General features: G+C 48.1%; 1 protein-coding gene across 1 annotated transcript in view; it reads right to left on the bottom strand.

The window, feature by feature from the left end:
- The window catches only part of LOC130361842 (probable cation-transporting ATPase 13A5), a 218,814-nt gene that overhangs the window by 142,553 nt on the left and 56,761 nt on the right, over window positions 1-19,500 (bottom strand). The window contains exon 7 of the mRNA XM_056565409.1: window positions 893-962. Within this exon, the coding sequence (XP_056421384.1) occupies window positions 893-962 (70 nt within the window). The remainder of the gene's footprint in view (window positions 1-892; window positions 963-19,500) is intronic.

Genomic DNA, 19,500 nt, shown 5'->3' with positions numbered 1-19,500 from the left:
TTTAGGAATGCCAAGTTGTTTCCTTATGATAATACTTGACTCAAGGGTTGAACTATAGTTATACTTTATTTTTATTTGCCACATATTCTTTTATAAACAACTTCAGATAGGCTTTAGGGTAGGGCCACACATACGTATTTCATACCAATATGCTGTGGATCTGCTTCGAGCAGACACACAGGGCTATCCAGCTATCCAGGGCTATCCAGTCCTGTGTGTGTAGTAATGTTTGGAAGCTGGATCGCACATTGGCATGCATTCGCAACATGAAATAGGCTGTAGGTGCAGTTTTTGTGACTCTTTTCTTAAAGTGTACATCTAATGTTGTGGGCACTTTTATGAAAAAGGACTATAGACATTTTTTTTAAATCACTTTCATTTGGAATTTGGCACCGTAATACATCAGTAAGCACTAAGCGCTTGTTCTCCTCACTCTGCATCACGTCACGTAACCCAGTTTAATGTAATTCTAATGCACTGGGTCTCCTGCCAGAGAAAGAGTAGAAACATCTTTCTCCTGATGCACAGTTACAATTGGTGGGGAGCGGGGAGAAAAATAAATAATGTTCACAGTGTTGCACTGTAGTGGAAATATTTTTGGGTACTATATTTTATTTTTTCAATTTATTATCAATGTCTGTTAGAGTCAACTGTTAGAGTCAATAAATGTTATTGTATTGAATGACAGTATTTTTATCTAAAAAGAAACAAACCTTGAAGGCCAACTACTATTCCTTGTAGTGAAGAAGCAGACCAGTTTAGTCAGTCTTATTTATACCATCATTTGTGTGATGTTAACAATGACATACATAGCTAATGGTGTACATTTCACACAAATATGCTTTTATAATGCACATATCTGAAAGGAATACATTTTATAGCAAACTCTTACCTCCTTAAATAGTAGCTTCCAAATTGGGATTATTTCTACTTCAATTGTATTTGGCCCACACAATTTTTGTCTACAAATATAACATAAAAAAAATAGGTTTTGAAAGCACTTGCATATTTTAAATCCACCAAGAATATTTATAGGCTAATTATTGAGTCCTGTAACTATTACATGTTATTTTAAACAAATATGTGATCTCCAAAATTATAATACACTTTTTTGATCTTTGCTTTTCTTCTTTTTTGTATAACTGTTTATTTGCATTTCCTTTTTAATACCTCATAATGCAGGTAAGTCAAATGAAGAATCAATTTTGTGCATTTAAAGTCTAAAAAAAAAAAAAACTGATTTCCTTATGTTCCAACAACTACTGAGTATATTTGTATCAGTCTTAATCAGTGTTAGCCTATCCTCAGATGAAGCCCTTGAATCAATTTGAGGGCCTTATGTCACATTCGTAGTGCCATGTCTGATTTTGGGGGACCGAAAAACGTCAGCAACAGGTTTAATCTGCTGCAAATACACTGCAAAACAGACTTTGTGAGATGTAGAAACAGCTGTGAATATGTTCAGCCTTTTCTCTATTTCCTATTCGCTATATTTTTTGTTCAATTTCAAAAACAAAGACTCAACAAAAGATGTCACTATAGCTCAGTACAATAAGGTGACTATAATGTTGAAGATAAATGAGCATGCAAACAACACATTAGAGAGTAAAGTGGTGCTAAACGATGTAAACAGGTCCAACTAAAGATTCAAAGTGCAAGAAAATGGTGCTTAGCGGTAACTCCCACCTACGATTAAAATATTTATTCTTAAGAGGTGACTGTTGGAAGGTCAAGAAACTTTCATAGTTGTTAACCATGTCCACCTTTGCCAGGATGATTTTAAGGGAAATAAGTAAAGAATAAATCTTTTAATCGGAGATGGTGGGTTGCTGCTGAGCACCTTTTTTTCTTGCACTTTAGAGCTTTATTTTTTGGGAGGGACTAACAGTAAGGGAGCTCCACAGTGCCACTATAGTAGATTATATAATATCTTAAATGTCAGTATTAGCATTACAAATGTGGCTACTACCCCCTGTGCCATTTTTATCATCCCACCTCATCACCTCTTTGCCATTTCCTTACCCCCTTCATCACTCTCAGTAAAAATGCATCACCCCCGTGCCATCTCATTACCCCCTTCATCACCCCCCGTGTGATTTTATTATCCCCTTCATCAATCCCCATGCTATTTCATTACTTCCCTTAATCACTCACTGTGACAATTTATAACCCCCCCTTCATCACCCTCTGTAACTTTTAATGATTACCCACCTGCCCTATGTCTCTATTTTTTCCAAATCTCATTTTTATAAAATGTCTTTACATTTTAAATAATTGACATGTGAGATGTGGAAATCTACATAGCAGATCAAAAAGCAGGACGGCATGCAGGCCACAAATCAGCTAGAGCTCACATACAGAGAATAGGCACAGATTGTAAAAGTAGGTGGAGATTTAAGATTTAAAATTCACTTAGTGTGGAAGGTAAAAGGGGTGGGAAGAGGGGGGGCATTGGAGTACGGAAGGCAACCGAATGGGGGGAGGGTGGTGTATGGGTGTATATCTGTGGGGGTGGGGGGGGTGGGAGCATTGTTATAACATAAGAGTACATTCCAGACCAAAAGTACTGGAGGAATAAACCCAACTATTTACAAACCAGGCACAAAGAGTGGGAGAAGGCATATTAAATCCTAATGCAGAAATAGAAGAAGTCAGATACAATTGGTACATGTATGGTCAAATGGTTGATAAGTTAGTTAATGTAGACTAGTAACAAAACTTCAGTAAGAACTAAATAAAACAGCATTAGTCTCCAGAGGTAGCTAGTTATATATCTTTTAATCCTCTTAATCCTCATGAGGGGAAGAGTGGGGAGGAGGTTGGAATCAGACAGAGCCTGGGGGAGGGGCTAGTGGGGCAGAAACATAGTTAGGGTGCATTCACACTAAGATTTCTTCATACGTGACCGGATCCGGGTGGGAAATGTCAAAACCGAGCGCTCCCGTATCCCAGCTGGACTCAGCCCGCATCTCATTCATTTTAATGAGCTGTCCGGAGTAAGCCCCATATCCAGTTTTCTGGCTGGACTGAAAACTGTGGTATGCTACGGTTTTCAGTCCGGCCACAAAACAGTAAATGTAAGGAGATAAGAGTTTTTAATAAGAAACTAAACAAAAGAACAAGGGGGGCACAATGAGAACTTAGTTGGGAAAGTCAGAAGTAATGTCAGATAATATTGTTTTATGGAAAAAAAAAAAGATACCTGCAAAAATCTTTCTGTAGATAGTTAGAATAAACCGCAGTAAGGGTGCATTCACATGTATATACTGTATCAGAAAGTCTTCAGACCTTTTTATTTTCTCACATTTTGTTATGTAGCAGCCTTGAACTTACATGTAAAACAAAACTAAAATGCTGCACTGACATAAGTATTCAGACTCTTTGCTCAGTACTTAGTTAAAGCCCCTTTAGCAGTGATTACAGCCTCCAATCTTTTTTGGGATGATGACACAAAGTTTGCACATCTGGATTTGGGGATTTTCTGCCATCCTTTTGTGTAGATCTTCTCAAGCTCTATCGGGTTGAATGGGGGATCATCAGTGGAAGCCATTTTCGGGTCTCTCCAGAGATTTTTGATTGGGTTCAAGTCAGGACAGGTTGAAAGCACTCTGGATCAGGTTTTCATTAGAATATCTCTGTACTTTGCTCCATTTAGCTTTCTATAAACCCTGACTAGTCTCCCTGTCCCAGCAGCCACTGCATAATGTTGCCATCACTATAGGAGGGTAGTAGGCAGATTACAAACAGTAACTGATTTCCTTCAGACATGGCACTTAGAATTCAGGTCAAAAAGTTCAGTCTTGGTTTCATCAGACAAAAAAATCTTGTATTTCACAGTTTAAAGGGGTACTCCGGTGGAAAACTTTTTTTTTAGTACAACTGATGCAAGAAATTTAAACAGATTTGTAAATGACTTCTATTAAAAAATCTTAATCCTTCCACTACTTATTAGCTGCTGAATACTACAGAGGACATTCTTTTCTTTTTGGAACACAGAGCTCTCTGCTGACATCATGACCACAGTGCTCTCTGCTGACATCACTATACATTTTAGGAACAGTCCAGAGCAGCATATGTTTTCTATGGGGATTTTCTCCTACTCTAGACAGTTCTTAAAATGGACAGAGGTGTCAGCAGAGAGCACTGTGGTCATGATGTCAGCAGAGAGCTCTGTGTTCCAAAAAGAAAATATTAGCTGCTGTATACTACAGAGGAAATTAAGTACTGGAAGGATTAAGATGTTTTAATAGAAGTAATTTACAAATCTGTTTAATTCTCTGGAACCAGTTGATAAAAAAAAAAAAAAAAAGTTATCCACCGGAGTACCCCTTTAAGATTCCTTTATGTGCTTTTTGTAAACTCCAGGCAGGTCTTCATGTATCTTTTGTTGAAGACATGCTTCATTCTTTTGGCTAAACCTTGTTCACACTGTCTTAGCGATGATTCACTACTGCAGCCAGGGCCGTTTGAAGGAACTTGGGGGCCTCAAGCAAAGTATACATGGAGGCACCCCCCTCCTCCACCCCCTCCCCACCTTACCTATACAGGACCATATAGAGGTATATCCCCCTCCCCCCAGTAGGCAGGTAGTATCCCCAGATTAGAACCCCCCCCAGTAGACAGGTAGTACCCCCAGATTAACCCCCTCCCACCCAGTAGGCATGTAGTACCCCCCAGAATAACCCCCTCCCCCAGTAGGCAGGTAGAATCCCCAGATTAAGCCCCTCCCCCAGTAGGCTTGTTATGTAGTACCCCCAGATTAATCCCATACCCCCAGGAGGCAAGTAGTACCCCTAGATTAACCCCCTCCCCCCCAGTAGGCAGGTAGTACCCCCAGTACTCCAGGAGGGGGGTTAATCTTGGGGCCCCAGATTAATTACCTCCCCCCAGTAGGCAGGTAGTACCCCCAGATTAACCCCCCAGTAGGAAGATAGTACCCCAAGATTAACTTCCTCCCCCCAGAAGGCAGGTTGTACCCCCAGACTTACCTCCTACCCCCCATAGGAGGGTTGTACCCCCAGATTAACTCCCTCCCCCCAGTAGGCAGGTAGTACACCTAGATTAGACACCCCCCCCCAACTGAAACCTCTGCTGCTGCAGTTGCCGGGAATTCAGGGCAGAACCTTTCCCAGTCCCCAGATAAGGGCTTGCACAGCTATGCGTAACGCGCGGTAATGATGTTCGCACACATCACGCTCTCAGAATACCTAGGACCAGCATCAGGACGTAGTAACGCTGATGCCTGGGAGCGTGACGTGAGCAAACGTCAATACGAGACCGACGCTCGTAGCTGTACGGCACTGTTACGCCAAGCGCTCCGGGTCCCCGCTCCTCCCCGGAGCGCTCGCTACACTCTCCTCACTGCAGCGCTCCGGTCAGATCCACTGACCCGGGGCGCTGCGATACCGCCTCCAGCCGGGATGCGATTCGCGATGCGGGTAGCGCCCGCTCGCGATGCGCACCCCGGCTCCCGTACCTGACTCGCTCTCCGTCAGTCCTGTCCCGGCGCGCGCGGCCCCGCTCCCTAGGGCGCGCGCGCGCCGGGTCTTTGCGATTTAAAGGGCCACTGCGCCGCTGATTGGCGCAGTGGTTCCAATTAGTGTTATCACCTGTGCACTTCCCTATATCACCTCACTTCCCCTGCACTTCCTTGCCGGATCTTGTTGCCATCGTGCCAGTGAAAGCGTTTCCTTGTATGTTCCTAGCCTGTGTTCCAGACCTCCTGCCGTTGCCCCTGACTACGATCCTTGCTGCCTGCCCCGACCTTCTGCTACGTCCGACCTTGCTTCTGTCTACTCCCTTGTACCGCGCCTATCTTCAGCAGCCAGAGAGGTTGAGCCGTTGCTAGTGGATACGACCTGGTCACTACCGCCGCAGCAAGACCATCCCGCTTTGCGGCGGGCTCTGGTGAAAACCAGTAGTGACTTAGAACCGATCCACTAGCACGGTCCACGCCAATCCCTCTCTGGCACAGAGGATCCACTACCTGCCAGCCGGCATCGTGACAGTAGATCCGGCCATGGATCCCGCTGAAGTTCCTCTGCCAGTTGTCGCTGACCTCACCACGGTGGTCGCCCAGCAGTCGCAACAGATAGCGCAACAAGGCCAACAGCTGTCTCAACTGACCGTTATGCTTCAGCAGTTACTACCACAGCTTCAGCAATCATCTCCTCCGCCAGCTCCTGCATCTCCTCCGCAGCGAGTGGCCGCTTCTGGTCTACGACTATCCTTGCCGGATAAATTTGATGGGGACTCTAAGTTTTGCCGTGGCTTTCTTTCCCAATGTTCCCTGCACCTGGAGATGATGTCGGACCAGTTTCCCACTGAAAGGTCTAAGGTGGCTTTCGTAGTCAGCCTTCTGTCTGGAAAAGCCCTGTCTTGGGCCACACCGCTCTGGGACCGCAATGACCCCGTCACTGCCTCTGTACACTCCTTCTTCTCGGAAATTCGAAGTGTCTTTGAGGAACCTGCCCGAGCCTCTTCTGCTGAGACTGCCCTGTTGAACCTGGTCCAGGGTAATTCTTCCGTTGGCGAGTATGCCGTACAATTCCGTACTCTTGCTTCAGAATTATCCTGGAATAATGAGGCCCTCTGCGAGACCTTTAAAAAAGGCCTATCCAGCAACATTAAAGATGTTCTGGCCGCACGAGAAATCCCTGCTAATCTACATGAACTCATTCACCTAGCCACTCGCATTGACATGCGTTTTTCCGAAAGGCGTCAGGAGCTCCGCCAGGATATGGACTCTGTTCGCACGAGGCGTTTCTTCTCCCCGGCTCCTCTCTCCTCTGGTCCCCTGCAATCTGTTCCTGTGCCTCCCGCCGTGGAGGCTATGCAGGTCGACCGGTCTCGCCTGACACCTCAAGAGAGGACACGACGCCGCATGGAGAATCTCTGCTTGTACTGTGCTAGTACCGAACACTTCCTGAAGGATTGTCCTATCCGTCCTCCCCGCCTGGAAAGACGTACGCTGACTCCGCACAAAGGTGAGACAGTCCTTGATGTCTACTCTGCTTCTCCACGTCTTACTGTGCCTGTGCGGATGTCTGCATCTGCCTTCTCCTTCTCTGCTGTGGCCTTCTTGGACTCCGGATCTGCAGGAAATTTTATTTTGGCCTCTCTCGTCAACAGGTTCAACATCCCGGTGACCAGTCTCGCCAGACCCCTCTACATCAATTGTGTAAACAATGAAAGATTGGACTGTACCATACGTTTCCGCACGGAGCCCCTTCTAATGCACATCGGACCTCATCACGAGAGGATTGAACTTTTGGTCCTTCCCAATTGCACTTCTGAAATTCTCCTTGGACTTCCCTGGCTTCAACTTCACTCCCCAACCCTGGATTGGTCCACTGGGGAGATCAAGAGTTGGGGGCCCTCTTGTTCCAAGGACTGCCTAAAACCGGTTCCCAGTAACCCTTGCCGTGACTCTGTGGTTCCTCCCGTAACCGGTCTCCCTAAGGCCTATATGGACTTTGCGGATGTTTTTTGCAAAAAACAAGCTGAGACTCTACCTCCTCACAGGCCTTATGATTGTCCTATCGACCTCCTCCCGGGCACTACTCCACCCCGGGGCAGAATTTATCCTCTGTCCGCCCCAGAGACTCTTGCCATGTCTGAATACGTCCAGGAAAATTTAAAAAAGGGCTTTATCCGTAAATCCTCCTCTCCTGCCGGAGCCGGATTTTTCTTTGTGTCCAAAAAAGATGGCTCTCTACGCCCTTGCATTGACTACCGCGGTCTTAATAAAATCACGGTTAAGAACCGCTACCCCCTACCTCTCATCTCTGAACTCTTTGATCGCCTCCAAGGTGCCCACATCTTTACCAAACTGGACTTAAGAGGTGCTTATAATCTCATCCGCATCAGAGAGGGGGATGAATGGAAAACGGCATTTAACACCAGAGATGGACACTTTGAGTATCTGGTCATGCCCTTTGGCCTGTGCAACGCCCCTGCCGTCTTCCAAGACTTTGTTAATGAAATTTTTCGTGATCTTTTATACTCCTGTGCTGTTGTATATCTGGACGATATCCTGATTTTTTCTGCCAATCTAGAAGAACACCGCCAGCATGTCCGTATGGTTCTTCAGAGACTTCGTGACAATCAACTCTATGCCAAAATAGAGAAATGTCTGTTTGAATGCCAATCTCTTCCTTTCCTAGGATACTTGGTCTCTGGCCAGGGACTACAAATGGATCCAGACAAACTCTCTGCCGTCTTAGATTGGCCACGCCCCTCCGGACTCCGTGCTATCCAACGTTTTTTGGGGTTCGCCAATTATTACAGACAATTTATTCCACATTTTTCTACCGTTGTGGCTCCTATCGTGGCTTTAACCAAAAAAAATGCTGATCCCAAGTCTTGGCCTCCTCAAGCGGAAGACGCCTTTAAACGGCTCAAGTCTGCCTTTTCTTCGGCTCCCGTGCTCTCCAGACCTGACCCATCTAAACCCTTCCTATTGGAGGTTGATGCCTCCTCTGTGGGAGCTGGAGCGGTCCTTCTACAAAAAAATTCTTCCGGGCATGCTGTTACTTGTGGTTTTTTTTCTAGGACCTTCTCTCCGGCGGAGAGAAACTACTCCATCGGGGATCGAGAGCTTCTAGCCATTAAATTAGCACTTGAGGAATGGAGGCATCTGCTGGAGGGATCAAGATTTCCAGTTATTATTTACACCGATCACAAGAACCTCTCCTACCTCCAGTCTGCCCAACGGCTGAATCCTCGCCAGGCCAGGTGGTCTCTGTTCTTTGCCCGATTTAATTTTGAAATTCACTTTCGGCCTGCCGATAAGAACATTAGGGCCGATGCTCTCTCTCGTTCCTCGGATGCTTCTGAAGTTGAACTCTCTCCGCAACACATCATTCCTCCTGACTGCCTGATTTCCACTTCTCCAGCCTCCATCAGGCAAACTCCTCCAGGAAAGACCTTTGTTTCTCCACGCCAACGCCTCGGAATCCTCAAATGGGGCCACTCTTCCCATCTCGCAGGTCATGCGGGCATCAAGAAATCTGTGCAACTCATCTCTCGCTACTATTGGTGGCCGACTCTGGAGACGGATGTTGTGGACTTTGTGCGAGCCTGCACTATCTGTGCCCGGGATAAGACTCCTCGCCAGAAGCCCGCTGGTTTTCTTCATCCTCTGCCTGTCCCCGAACAGCCTTGGTCTCTGATTGGTATGGATTTTATTACAGACTTACCCCCATCCCATGGCAACACTGTTATTTGGGTGGTCGTTGATCGATTCTCCAAAATGGCACATTTCATCCCTCTTCCTGGTCTTCCTTCAGCGCCTCAGTTGGCTAAACAATTTTTTGTACACATTTTTCGTCTTCACGGGTTGCCCACGCAGATCGTCTCGGATAGAGGCGTCCAATTCGTGTCTAAATTCTGGAGGGCTCTCTGTAAACAACTCAAGATTAAATTAAATTTTTCTTCTGCATATCATCCTCAATCCAATGGACAAGTAGAAAGAATTAACCAGGTCTTGGGTGATTATTTACGACATTTTGTTTCCTCCCGCCAGGATGACTGGGCAGATCTTCTACCATGGGCCGAATTCTCGTATAACTTCAGAGTCTCTGAATCTTCCTCCAAATCCCCATTTTTCGTGGTGTACGGCCGTCACCCTCTTCCCCCCCTCCCTACCCCCTTGCCCTCTGGTCTGCCCGCTGTGGATGAAATTTCTCGTGATCTTTCCATCATATGGAGAGAGACCCAAAATTCTCTCTTACAGGCTTCATCACGCATGAAGAAGTTCGCGGATAAGAAAAGAAGAGCTCCTCCCATTTTTTCCCCTGGAGACAAGGTATGGCTCTCCGCTAAATATGTCCGCTTCCGTGTCCCTAGCTATAAGTTGGGACCACGCTATCTTGGTCCTTTCAAAATTTTGTGCCAGATTAATCCTGTCTCTTACAAACTTCTTCTTCCTCCTTCTCTTCGTATTCCTAATGCCTTTCACGTTTCTCTTCTTAAACCACTTATCATTAACCGTTTCTCTCCCAAATCTGTTCCTCCCACTCCTGTTTCCGGCTCCTCGGACATCTTCTCCGTCAAAGAGATTCTGGCATCTAAAAAGGTCAGAGGGAAAACCTTTTTTTTAGTGGATTGGGAGGGTTGTGGTCCAGAAGAGAGATCCTGGGAACCTGAGGACAACATCCTAGACAAAAGTCTGCTCCTCAGGTTCTCAGGCTCTAAGAAGAGGGGGAGACCCAAGGGGGGGGGTACTGTTACGCCAAGCGCTCCGGGTCCCCGCTCCTCCCCGGAGCGCTCGCTACACTCTCCTCACTGCAGCGCTCCGGTCAGATCCACTGACCCGGGGCGCTGCGATACCGCCTCCAGCCGGGATGCGATTCGCGATGCGGGTAGCGCCCGCTCGCGATGCGCACCCCGGCTCCCGTACCTGACTCGCTCTCCGTCAGTCCTGTCCCGGCGCGCGCGGCCCCGCTCCCTAGGGCGCGCGCGCGCCGGGTCTTTGCGATTTAAAGGGCCACTGCGCCGCTGATTGGCGCAGTGGTTCCAATTAGTGTTATCACCTGTGCACTTCCCTATATCACCTCACTTCCCCTGCACTTCCTTGCCGGATCTTGTTGCCATCGTGCCAGTGAAAGCGTTTCCTTGTATGTTCCTAGCCTGTGTTCCAGACCTCCTGCCGTTGCCCCTGACTACGATCCTTGCTGCCTGCCCCGACCTTCTGCTACGTCCGACCTTGCTTCTGTCTACTCCCTTGTACCGCGCCTATCTTCAGCAGCCAGAGAGGTTGAGCCGTTGCTAGTGGATACGACCTGGTCACTACCGCCGCAGCAAGACCATCCCGCTTTGCGGCGGGCTCTGGTGAAAACCAGTAGTGACTTAGAACCGATCCACTAGCACGGTCCACGCCAATCCCTCTCTGGCACAGAGGATCCACTACCTGCCAGCCGGCATCGTGACAGGCACTTAACTGGGGGCGAGGACATCCCGAGTTCCCGGCAACTACAGGTGAGCCGGGCACAAAAATAGGAGCTGGAGGCTGAGCGGCTTTAGTCTCTGCCTCCTGCTCCAGGCTCTCGCACTGCTGGCCCGGCACAACAAGCACCGTCTCTGCTCTGGACCCTGGGCCAGCTCGGGGCCCCAAGCAATTGCTTGTTTTGCCTGTGCTGTAGCGACGGGCCTGACTGCAGCACCTGAGCACACAGAATGTCCCTGCACATGCATGAAGACTTAGAGTTCATTTACAGTGGCAAAGTAAGTGCCCATGTGAAGTGTGGTGCCACATCTTTCTCTGAGCCATGGGCAGTGAGAGAGGGGATTCATTCTTTCCTATGTAAGCTTGCAATATAGGCACGCATACAATCAACTTGACTGTTGAGTTCATCAGACCAGATAATCTTGTTTCTCAAAGTCTGAGAGTCCTTTACAGTAGGCTCTTTTGGCAAACACTAAATAGGTTTTTATGTGTATTTTACTGAACACATGCTTTATTCTAGTCACACTGCCCTTAAGCCCAGATTGGTAGAGTGCTGCAGTGATAGCTGACCTTCTAGTATATGCAGGATCTTTGGAGCTCAGCCATTGGGTTCTAGGACATCTTTCCTACCAAAGTGCCCCCCCCCCCCTTCAACATTACTTAAATTGGTGGGGCAGGAAGCTCAAGGAAGAATCACTGCAGTCTTGGAAACTTTTATTACAGCAGAAATTTAGTTTACCCTTCTTCAGATCTGTCTCTGAACACTACAACAATTCTGGCCCTGAACACTACAGGCAGTTCTTTTCCCCTCATGGGTTGGTTTTGCACTGATATGCATTATAAGCTGTGAGACCTTATATAGACAGGACTGTGTCTTTCCAAATCATTTCCAATCAACTAAATTTACCACAGGTGACTCCAATAGAGGTGCAGAATCATCTCAGAGATGATCAAGATAAATGGAAGATTCTAGAGCCGTACTTCAAGTGTTATAGCAAAGGGTCTAAACACGTCCATGCAAAATTCAAGATTTTCCTTTCTCAATAAATTAGCAAAGATTTCTGACATTATGTTTTCACTTTGTTAGCATGGGATAATAAGCGCAGAGTAATAGGTACATTTTTTTATTTTTTTATTTTAGTACAAGGCCTCATTATAAAAAAAAAGTAAAAGGATCTGAAGACTTACCGAATACAAGTTAGTTACACAGCATCAAATCGGAAGTACAAAATCTGCAGCAGCAAATCTGGAGCAGACATTATGCACACACAGACATTTTCAAGTGGAATTCTCCTCAAAATATTTGCTTGGAAATTCTGTTGCATGTAGCTAACTGTCACGATGCCGGCTGGCAGGAGGTGGATCCTCTGTGCCAGAGAGGGATTGGCGTGGACCGTGCTAGTGGACCGGTTCTAAGTCACTACTGGTATTCACCAGAGCCCGCCGCAAAGCGGGATGGTCTTGCTGCGGCGGTAGTGACCAGGTCGTATCCACTAGCAACGGCTCAACCTCTCTGACTGCTGAAGATAGGCGCGGTACAAGGGAGTAGACAGAAGCAAGGTCGGACGTAGCAGAAGGTCGGGGCAGGCAGCAAGGATCGTAGTCAGGGGCAACGGCAGGAGGTCTGGAACACAGGCTAGGAACACACAAGGGAACGCTTTCACTGGCACAATGGCAACAAGATCCGGCGAGGGAGTGCAGGGGAAGTGAGGTATACATAGGGAGTGCACAGGTGAACACACTGATTAGAACCACTGCGCCAATCAGCGGCGCAGTGGCCCTTTAAATCGCAGAGACCCGGCGCGCGCGCGCCCTAGGGAGCGGGGCCGCGCACGCCGGGACAGGACCGACGGAGAGCGAGTCAGGTACGGGAGCCGGGGTGCGCATCGCGAGCGGGCGCCATCCGCATCGCGAATCGCATCCCGGCTGGAGGCGGTATCGCAGCGCACCCGGTCAGTGGATCTGACCGGGGCGCTGAGGGAGCGAGAGTGTAGCGAGCGCTCCGGGGAGGAGCGGGGACCCGGAGCGCTCGGCGTAACAGTACCCCCCCCCTTGGGTCTCCCCCTCTTCTTGGAGCCTGAGAACCTGAGGACCAGATTTTTATCTAGGATATTATCCTCAGGTTCCCAGGATCTCTCTTCAGGACCACAGCCCTCCCAGTCAACCAAAAAGAAGGTTTTTCCTCTGACCTTTTTGGAGGCCAGTATCTCCTTTACAGGAAAGATGTCTGAAGAACCGGAGACAGGAGTGGGAGAGATAAGTTTAGGAGAGAAACGGTTGATGATGAGTGGTTTAAGAAGAGAAACGTGAAAGGCATTAGGAATACGAAGAGAAGGAGGGAGAAGAAGTTTATAAGAGACAGGATTAATCTGGCACAAAATTTTGAAAGGACCAAGATAGCGTGGTCCCAATTTGTAGCTGGGAACACGGAAGCGGACATATTTAGCGAAGATCCATACCTTGTCTCCGGGAGAAAAAATGGGGGGGAGCTCTTCTTTTCTTATCAGCAAACTTCTTCATGCGTGATGAAGCCTGTAAGAGAGAATTTTGGGTCTCTTTCCATATGGTGGAAAGATCACGAGTTATTTCATCCACAGCGGGTACACCAGAGGGCAAGGGAGTAGGGAGGGGGGGAAGAGGGTGACGGCCGTACACCACGAAAAATGGGGATTTGGAAGAAGATTCAGAAACTCTGAAGTTATACGAGAATTCGGCCCATGGTAGAAGATCTGCCCAGTCATCCTGGCGGGAGGAAACAAAATGCCGTAAATAATCACCCAGGACCTGGTTAATTCTTTCTACTTGCCCATTGGATTGAGGATGATAAGCAGAAGAAAAGTTTAATTTAATCTTGAGTTGTTTACAGAGAGCCCTCCAGAATTTAGACACGAATTGGACGCCTCTATCCGAGACGATCTGCGTGGGCAACCCGTGAAGACGAAAAATGTGTACAAAAAATTGTTTTGCCAACTGAGGCGCAGAAGGAAGACCAGGAAGAGGGATGAAATGTGCCATCTTGGAGAATCGATCAACGACCACCCAAACAACAGTGTTGCCACGGGATGAGGGTAAGTCTGTAATAAAGTCCATACCAATCTGAGACCAAGGCTGTTCGGGAACAGGCAGAGGATGAAGAAGACCAGCGGGCTTCTGGCGAGGAGTCTTATCCCGGGCACAGACAGTGCAGGCTCGCACAAAATCCACAACATCCGTCTCCAGAGTCGGCCACCAATAGAAACGAGAGATGAGTTGCACGGATTTCTTGATGCCCGCATGACCTGCGAGATGGGAGGAGTGACCCCATTTGAGGATTCCGAGGCGTTGGCGTGGAGAGACGAAGGTCTTCCCTGGAGGAGTTTGCCTGATGGAGGCTGGAGAAGTGGAGATCAGGCAGTCAGGAGGAATGATGTGTTGCGGAGAGAGCTCTACTTCCGAGGCATCCGAGGAACGAGAGAGAGCATCGGCCCTAATGTTCTTATCGGCAGGCCGAAAGGGAATTTCAAAATTAAATCGGGCAAAGAACAGAGACCACCTGGCCTGGCGAGGATTCAGAAGTTGGGCAGACTGTAGATAGGAGAGGTTCTTGTGATCGGTGTAAATAATAACTGGAAATCTTGATCCCTCCAGCAGATGCCTCCATTCCTCAAGTGCTAATTTAATGGCTAGTAGCTCTCGATCCCCGATGGAGTAGTTCCTCTCCGCCGGAGAGAAGGTCCTAGAAAAAAAACCACAAGTAACAGCATGCCCGGAAGAATTTTTTTGTAGAAGGACCGCTCCAGCTCCTACTGAGGAGGCATCAACCTCCAATAGGAAGGGTTTAGATGGGTCAGGTCTGGAGAGCACGGGAGCTGAAGAAAAGGCAGACTTGAGCTGTTTAAAGGCGTCTTCCGCTTGAGGAGGCCATGACTTAGGATTGGCATTCTTTTTGGTTAAAGCCACGATAGGAGACACAATGGTGGAAAAATGTGGAATAAATTGTCTGTAATAATTGGCGAACCCCAAAAAACGTTGGATAGCACGGAGTCCGGAGGGGCGTGGCCAATCTAAGACGGCAGAGAGTTTGTCTGGATCCATTTGTAGTCCCTGGCCAGAGACCAAGTATCCTAGGAAAGGAAGAGATTGACATTCAAACAGACATTTCTCCATTTTGGCATAAAGTTGATTGTCACGAAGTCTCTGAAGAACCATGCGGACATGCTGGCGGTGTTCTTCTAGGTTGGCAGAAAAAATCAGGATATCGTCCAGATACACAACAACACAGGAATATAAGAGATCACGAAAAATTTCATTAACAAAGTCTTGGAAGACGGCAGGGGCGTTGCACAGGCCAAAGGGCATGACCAGATACTCAAAGTGTCCATCTCTAGTGTTAAATGCCGTTTTCCATTCATCCCCCTCTCTGATGCGGATGAGATTATAAGCACCTCTTAAGTCCAGTTTGGTAAAGATGTGGGCACCTTGGAGGCGATCAAAGAGTTCAGAGATGAGAGGTAGAGGGTAGCGGTTCTTTACCGTGATTTTATTAAGACCGCGGTAGTCAATGCAAGGACGTAGGGAGCCATCTTTTTTGGACACAAAGAAAAATCCGGCTCCGGCAGGAGAGGAGGATTTGCGGATAAAGCCCTTTTTTAAATTTTCCTGGATGTACTCAGACATAGCAAGAGTCTCTGGGGCAGAGAGAGGATAAATTCTGCCCCGGGGTGGAGTAGTGCCCGGGAGGAGGTCAATAGGACAGTCATAAGGCCTGTGAGGAGGTAGAGTCTCAGCTTGTTTTTTGCAAAAAATATCCGCAAAGTCCATATAGGCCTTAGGGAGACCGGTTACAGGGGGAACCACAGGGTCACGGCAAGGAGTACTGGTAACCGGTTTAAGGCAGTCCTTGAAACAAGAGGGACCCCAACTCTTGATCTCCCCTGTGGACCAATCCAGGGTTGGGGAATGGTGTTGAAGCCAGGGTAGTCCAAGGAGAATTTCGGAAGTGCAATTGGAGAGGACCAAAAACTCAATTTTTTCGTGGTGAGGTCCGATGCACATTAGGAGGGGTTCCGTGTGGTAACGCACGGCACAGTCCAATCTTTCATTGTTAACGCAATTGATGTAGAGAGGTCTGGCGAGACTGGTCACTGGGATGTTGAACCTGTTGATGAGAGAGGCCAAAATAAAGTTTCCTGCAGATCCGAAGTCCAAGAAGGCCTTAGTGGAGAAGGAGAAGGTAGAGGCAGATATCCGCACAGGCACAGTAAGACGTGGAGAAGCAGAGTTGACATCAAGGACTGTTTCACCTTTGTGCGGAGTCAGCGTACGTCTTTCCGGGCGGGGAGGACGGATAGGACAATCCTTCAGGAAGTGTTCGGTACCGGCACAGTACAGGCAGAGATTCTCCATGCGGCGTCGTGTCCTCTCTTGAGGTGTCAGGCGAGACCGGTCAACTTGCATAGCCTCCACGGCGGGAGGCACAGGAACGGATTGCAGAGGACCAGAGGAGAGAGGAGCCGGGGAGAAAAAACGCCTCGTGCGAACAAAGTCCATATCCTGGCGGAGCTCCTGACGCCTTTCGGAAAAACGCATGTCAATGCGAGTGGCTAGATGAATGAGTTCATGTAGGTTAGCAGGAATTTCTCGTGCGGCCAGAACATCTTTAATGTTGCTGGATAGGCCTTTTTTAAAGGTCGCGCAGAGGGCCTCATTATTCCAGGAAAGTTCTGAAGCAAGAGTACGGAATTGCACGGCGTACTCGCCAACGGAAGAATTACCCTGGACCAGGTTCAGCAGGGCAGTCTCAGCAGAAGAGGCTCGGGCAGGTTCCTCAAAGACACTTCGAATTTCCGAGAAGAAGGAGTGTACAGAGGCAGTGACGGGGTCATTGCGGTCCCAGAGCGGTGTGGCCCATGACAGAGCTTTTCCAGACAGAAGGCTGACTACGAAAGCCACCTTAGACCTTTCAGTAGGAAACTGGTCCGACATCATCTCCAAGTGCAGGGAACATTGTGAAAGAAAGCCACGGCAAAACTTAGAGTCCCCATCAAATTTATCCGGCAAGGATAGTCGTAGGCCTGAGGCGGCCACTCGCTGCGGAGGAGGTGCAGGAGCTGGCGGAGGAGATGATTGCTGAAGCTGTGGTAGTAGCTGCTGTAGCATCACGGTCAGTTGAGACAGCTGGTGGCCTTGTTGCGCTATCTGTTGTGACTGCTGGGCGACCACCGTGGTGAGGTCGGCGACAACTGGCAGAGGAACTTCAGCGGGATCCATGGCCGGATCTACTGTCACGATGCCGGCTGGCAGGAGGTGGATCCTCTGTGCCAGAGAGGGATTGGCGTGGACCGTGCTAGTGGACCGGTTCTAAGTCACTACTGGTATTCACCAGAGCCCGCCGCAAAGCGGGATGGTCTTGCTGCGGCGGTAGTGACCAGGTCGTATCCACTAGCAACGGCTCAACCTCTCTGACTGCTGAAGATAGGCGCGGTACAAGGGAGTAGACAGAAGCAAGGTCGGACGTAGCAGAAGGTCGGGGCAGGCAGCAAGGATCGTAGTCAGGGGCAACGGCAGGAGGTCTGGAACACAGGCTAGGAACACACAAGGGAACGCTTTCACTGGCACAATGGCAACAAGATCCGGCGAGGGAGTGCAGGGGAAGTGAGGTATACATAGGGAGTGCACAGGTGAACACACTGATTAGAACCACTGCGCCAATCAGCGGCGCAGTGGCCCTTTAAATCGCAGAGACCCGGCGCGCGCGCGCCCTAGGGAGCGGGGCCGCGCGCGCCGGGACAGGACCGACGGAGAGCGAGTCAGGTACGGGAGCCGGGGTGCGCATCGCGAGCGGGCGCCACCCGCATCGCGAATCGCATCCCGGCTGGAGGCGGTATCGCAGCGCACCCGGTCAGTGGATCTGACCGGGGCGCTGCGGGAGCGAGAGTGTAGCGAGCGCTCCGGGGAGGAGCGGGGACCCGGAGCGCTCAGCGTAACACTAACATTGTCTATGGGATTTCCGCTAACCTATGCACACTTGGGAATTTACATTGTGGAATTTTTTTAGGTAAAATTTAATTCTTTGGAAAGATTAAACATTAGAGATGAGCGAACTTTTGAAAAAAAAATGGTTTTGATCCGAATTTATTTGTGGCGAATCTACATTAAAGACGGTTATTTCTGGCCTACAGAGAGCCTCAGGGTCAATAAGGGTGTAGAACACTGCTGTGTTCTAACACGCATATGGAGTGTGCTGGGGTAGTGAAATAATACTGTTATTCAGTATGACATGCAGATTACAGGCCTCACTTTTAGAGAGCCTGGAGGTGGCATCAGTATGAGTAGACCATATAGTGGCTGAATGACACAGTGTGGAGGTGTTGGCAGCATGAGGAGACCATATAGTGGCTGAATGACACAGCTTGGAAGAGGCTGAAGCATGAGGAGACCATATAGTGGCTGAATGACACAGCGTGGAGGTGTTGGCAGCATGAGGAGACCATATAGTGGCAGAATGAGTAGACATTAGGGCTTCACAATCCCTAAGATTAAAAGATGAATTTTGAAATTGAAGATTTATGGTAGGTAGTGCTACCATAAACATTTTTAGGCCCAGACCAAGGCAAAGCAGCATTAGTAAACCATATATTGCCTGAGGGACACAGCCTGGAGTTGGCTGAAGCATAAGGAGACCATATAGTGTCTGAATGGAACAGCCAGGAGTTGGCAGCAGCATGAGTAGACACTAGGACTTCACAATCCCTTTTGATAGGGGATAAGATGTCTTAATGCCGGAGTACCCCTTTAAGTCGTTCATTCTTTGTTGTGGTTCTTCAGTTGCAGAATTAAGTTGTATCATGTTTTCCTGTTCCTCCGATGAGCTAATGTCACTGGAACACATAATACTCAGATTGTCATCTAATGAAGAATCCTTTTCTTCAGAGAACGTATGTATCATTTTATTATTTTGAATGCCAGGTGGTATTCTGACAATTTTTGTGAAGCCCTGGGGTCTCCTCATGCTTCAGCACACTCCAGGCTGTGCCATTCAGACACTACATGGTCTCCTCCTAGTGATGTCACCATCAGGCTCTGCCATTGTGCTGACATGTGACATGGGACTCCTTGTTAGATTTGGTCCTTGTACCCACACGCCGGGGCATGGGCCACTAAAACTTGGGAGTTAAAAGTTCCATTTCAAAATCCTCAATTTAAATTTCAAAATATTAGATTTCTATTTTAAAATTCTTGTACTTCAATGGTCTCCTCATGCTTCAGACACCTTCACGCTGTTCCATTCAGACACTACATGGGCTCCTTATGCTTTCCCCACCCCCAGGCAGTGTAATTCAGCCAATATATCGTTTTCTGATGCTACTGGGACTGGAATATTAACTCCAAATATGTTCTGGTAGCACTAGCTAACATAAATGCTGAATTGAGATTTCAAGATTGATCATTCAATGTAAGGGGTTATAAAACCCTCTGGTGCACTGCTGATGCCTGCTCCTGACTGCTCCTGTGTCTTTCAGGAACTACTTGGCTTAATGATGCTGCTGGGCATGGGCCTTACATTTTTGGAT

The sequence above is a fragment of the Hyla sarda genome, chromosome 3, assembly GCF_029499605.1.
Source record: "Hyla sarda isolate aHylSar1 chromosome 3, aHylSar1.hap1, whole genome shotgun sequence".
In the NCBI taxonomy this organism is placed as follows: Eukaryota; Metazoa; Chordata; class Amphibia; order Anura; family Hylidae; genus Hyla; species Hyla sarda.
This window is presented reverse-complemented; position numbering and strand designations above follow the sequence as displayed.